At 39.2% G+C, this 5000-nt stretch overlaps 1 protein-coding gene across 2 annotated transcripts in view; it reads left to right on the forward strand.

The window, feature by feature from the left end:
* The window catches only part of LOC144955831 (uncharacterized), a 40637-nt gene that overhangs the window by 29514 nt on the left and 6123 nt on the right, over positions 1–5000 (forward strand). For both annotated transcript variants that reach the window (XM_078886028.1, XM_078886029.1), the window contains exons 3-4: positions 1676–1789; positions 4557–4770. In XM_078886028.1, coding sequence (XP_078742154.1) covers positions 1700–1789; positions 4557–4770 — 304 coding nt within the window. In that variant the 5' untranslated portion in view covers positions 1676–1699. The remainder of the gene's footprint in view (positions 1–1675; positions 1790–4556; positions 4771–5000) is intronic.

A 5000-nucleotide genomic window follows, 5' to 3' on the forward strand; every position in this document is an offset into this window, starting at 1 on the left:
AAAGAGTAGCATAAATCTCTAGGATTGAGTGAGGTAATTCATTGATATTCGAAGTTAACGTTTTCTGGCCAAAAAACAAAAAACAAAAAACAAAACAAAACAAAACAAAAAGGACCTGATCAAGAGTACGCTGGAGTGGTATTTTATTGAACCGTGGCCGCTCATCGTAACAAATGTGACGATTTTCTTATAGGGAATGAGATTAGCGGAAGAGTAGCCTCCCTTGATTGGACGTCACTTTACAGAGAGAACTTCAATTTGGTTTTGAAGTGTCTCAAGCCGCTTTCACCGGAAGCGAGGACGAGAGACGCATGCGCACAACCAACATGCCGTTCTCTCTAATAACTTTTCCGCCGGTGACGTCACAGACTATGGGTGACGTCCTATCAAGGGACGCTACTCTTCCGTTAATCTCATTCCCTATAGGTGATAAGGCGGGGAGGGTTAAGTTCTCTTTCTTGGGGCATGAAGTAGTTTTGCCAATATTACAATTTATTATAAACTAGAGTAGAAACATCAAGCAACCCAGACCATTCATCTACCTACCACTGAATGTCATCCTTATGCCAAATCTCCTACATAGACACGGCTAGGCTGTGTCATCAACAATACCTTTTGTTAATACAATTATCGTGTTTCTATAGAATAATATCTTAGTAAAGATTGTGTTTGTGAAGAATAATGATAGACTAGACCTCTATGGAACGTGAATGGCTTCGTAAAACATTGGGAAATTATAGTGTTAAGGATGGCAGCACTCGATACAAAAGAAACGTTATCATCATCATCATCGTTGTCGTCGTCGTCGTTGTTATTATTATTATTATTATTATTATTATTATTATTATTATTATTATTATTATTATTACTATTATCATTATTATTATTATCATCATCATCATCATCATCATCATCATCATCATCATCATCATCATCGTTGCCATTTTTATTATCACCACTATTGTTAAAATTTAAAATTGAGCTTTATACAGCGCAATATCCACTAATGTGCTCAAAGCGCTTTACAAGGGGTCCCTGGTCAACAGCAACATTTAACATATAGGACAGGACATGACGCCTGTTAGGCGATATTACAATTTTTTGGACAAAGACAACGCTTTTCACGGCCAGGTACTCATTTTACACCCGAGTACGGTGAGAGAATGTGAGTAAAAAGCCTTTACCAAGGACTCAACTATGCGCCGAGCGCGAGGCTCGAACCCAGGACCTTCCGATCCGAAAGCGAGTGTCATACCACTAGACCACATAGCCGTACAACATAACATAACATAATGCTCCTCCTCCTCCTCCTCCTCCTCCTCCTCCTCATCATCATCATCACCATCATAATCATCATCATCATCATCATCATCATCATCGTCATCATCATCATCGTCATCATCGTCATCATTATCATCATTATCATCATCCTCCTCCTCCTCCTCACCATCATCATCATCATCATCATCATTATCATCATCCACCACCATCATCATCATCATCATCATCATCATCATCATCATCATCATACATCATCATCACCATCATCATCATCATCATCATCATCATCATCATCATCATCCATCATCATCATCCATTATCATCATCATCATCATCATCCATTATCATCATCATCATCATCATCATCACCATCATCATCTTTATCTTCCCACAGGACACAAGCCCAATCTTCCCCAAGATGAACATCAGCCTTGGTGGTGACGGCTCTACGTCAACGATATCCCAATCCGAGAAATACAAAATCTGCAGACAGATCCGGCAACAACAGGTACCTACCTAACGACATTGATAGTCGAAACATATTCAGGGGGTTGGGCAACGCCCACTTTTGACCCCTATTAAATATGCCTCAATAGTCGTAACGTCGCTACCCTCGAAATGACGCATGGTAACTTAATAACTGGCTCTAAACTATCGGAACAATGGCGGACGCCCTTATGAAGTATTTCTCCGACGAGCATAAAAGCGTATCCAGAGGGGGAAAAATATAAATCAGATCATGTTTTGACTTTTACACATTCTGATCACAAGACATATGAAAAGTTCTAGCCAGCCTGAAGAATAAAAAGTACCAATTTTCTTTGTTTAGAACCAAGATGGCTGCCGTTGCTGGGCGACGTGACATCAGACTACTGAATCCAATTGCTGGTCGAAACCCTTTCAGGGGGGTTGGGCAACGCCCACTTTTGGCCCCTATGTAATTGAATTCAATAGTCTGATTGATGTCACGTCGCCCAGCAACGGCGGCCATCGTGGTTCAGAACAAAGAAAATCGGTACTTTCTATTCTTCATGCTGGCAAGAACTTTTCATATGCCTTGTGATCAGAATGTGTATTAGTCAAAACATGATCAGATTTATAAAGTTTTTGTTTTTTTTCCCCTTTGGATACATTTTTATGCTCGTCGGAGAAATATTTCATAAGGGCGTCCGCCATTGTTACGATAGCTTAGAGCCAGTTACTAAGTTACCATGCGTCATTACGAGGGAAGTGACGTTACGACTGTTGAAGCGTATTATTTTATACTAAGTTACCATGCGTCATTACGAGGGAAGTGACGTTACGACTGTTGAAGCGTATTATTTTTAAAAAAAGGAAAATCTGGGATCGCCCACTTGTCCTTAAATACGTCCATTTATTCCACCCCTCTCATTGGAAAACCATATCATATCTCTAGTAAATACGTCATCGTTGAATAATGCTTTGAACGCGTTGAATAAAAAAAATATATTCAACGATTGCAGAATATTTGCGCACATTTTATTGGTGTGAAATAAGGTGTAAAAGACAGCTGATTGGTAATTATAAGTACTCCTTTGGTGCGCATGAATACAAATCCCACGTTTTTAGTTTTGGGTCAAATTGACATTCAAGCAGAAGGAGAAAGAAACCAATTTTGGTGAATAGAAGTACTAATACCATGCCATTTGGTTACTAAATATCTTAGAGGGGTGGAATAAACGTATTTTCTCATTTAATTGTATTTATTAAACTCGTTATATTTTCATCGTGCAATAACACATACTCGTAAGCTCGTTGTGTTATTGGCACTTATGTTGGTAACAACAAGATATGAAGTGAGTAGAAAAGTGCCAGAAGACAATAGAGAATAACATTTTTTTTCGCGGCGGTGGTGGGGTCTGAACCTGCGACCTTACTGGTACGACAACTCCGCCTGGCAGGTGAGAGCGTGGCTCTACCGTGTGAGCTATCCACGAACACAAAAATATTCGTTTCAAACCCAAAGTCATTTCTAGATCCCTCTCTCACCCACTTCTTGAGATCGCCGATTCGTTCACCACCATCGCGAAGTAATTTTGACCAGCAGTTAAGCTTAATAGCCAATATTCTCATCACAAACATATAACATAGAAACGATTGAGACATTGAGTATGCTCCGGTGTATGGGGTGAATTTTTAATTCAGAAAAGTGAGTGGAGCAGGCACTTATGTTGGTAACAACAAGATATGAAGTGAGTAGAAAAGTGCCAGAAGACAATAGAGAATAAAAAATTTTTTGTTTGTGATGAGAATATTGGCTATTAAGCTTAACTGCTGGTCAAAATTACTTCGCGATGGTGGTGAACGAATCGGCGATCTCAAGAAGTGGGTGAGAGAGGGATCTAGAAATGACTTTGGGTTTGAAACGAATATTTTTGTGTTCGTGGATAGCTCACACGGTAGAGCCACGCTCTCACCTGTCAGGCGGAGTTGTCGTACCAGTAAGGTCGCAGGTTCAGACCCCACCACCGCCGCGAAAAAATTTTTTATTCTCTATTGTCTTCTGGCACTTTTCTACTCACTTCATATCTTGTTGTTACCAACATAAGTGCCTGCTCCACTCACTTTTCTGAATTAAAAATTCACCCCATACACCGGAGCATACTCAATGTCTCAATCGTTTCTATGTTATATGTTTGTGATGAGAATATTGGCTATTAAGCTTAACTGCTGGTCAAAATTACTTCGCGATGGTGGTGAACGAATCGGCGATCTCAAGAAGTGGGTGAGAGAGGGATCTAGAAATGACTTTGGGTTTGAAACGAATATTTTTGTGTTCGTGGATAGCTCACACGGTAGAGCCACGCTCTCACCTGCCAGGCGGAGTTGTCGTACCAGTAAGGTCGCAGGTTCAGACCCCACCACCGCCGCGAAAATTTTTTTTATTCTCTATTGTCTTCTGGCACTTTTCTACTCACTTCATATCTTGTTGTGTTATTGGGTACGATAAAAATAACTTGTTTACCCCTCTCCTTACCAACTATAGGAAAATCGTCACATTCGTTACGATACAACCAAAATATTTCTTATTCAAATGTCTCTTGTACATCATAACATATAAAGAAAATGATCAGTGTGTTGTAGAGCATGTTTTGCTAAAGAAGTTATCTATGGCAAGAACTTTATTGCTATTATGTCTGAGTGATAAAAAAAAAGTATTTTTTTGGGGTGGTACTTGGGTGTGAATTTTGGGGAAAAGCCTGAAAGTGTCTGGTAAGGAGAGAGTCAAGTGCCTTGTTTCTTTCTGACTTTAGGTAGAGAATTACTTACAATTCATCGCAAGGGAGGAGAGGGAGAACAAAGCCACAGAGAAAAGTAATGCCAAAAACCAGAAGCATGGAGAGAAAGAAAACAAAAAGAAGGATAAACAGGAAAAGAAGGATAAAAAGAAAGGGAAGATCAAAGGGGTGTCTTTCTGTCCCGAGCTGTGTCTGCAATCGTCTGTTGAAGATTTGGACGAAAAAGAAGGTTTGCTATTTTCCCCTCAATATTGTTGATAGTATCTGAAAATAAATCCATTAAAACCAAAAACAAAATTGAAAAAAAAAAAAGAAAAAACGTAAAACATGACCAACCCCCCCCCCCCCCCCCCGCAAAAAAAAAAAAAAAATAACAACAAAAACAAAAATTAAAAAAAAACCAAAACAAATACAAAACAAAACAAACAATCAAAAAATAAAAAAACACCAAACAAAACA

Source organism: Berghia stephanieae, chromosome 10, assembly GCF_034508935.2.
Source record: "Berghia stephanieae isolate SIO BIC M18660-M18661 chromosome 10, UCSD_Bste_1.3, whole genome shotgun sequence".
NCBI classification, from domain to species: Eukaryota; Metazoa; Mollusca; class Gastropoda; order Nudibranchia; family Aeolidiidae; genus Berghia; species Berghia stephanieae.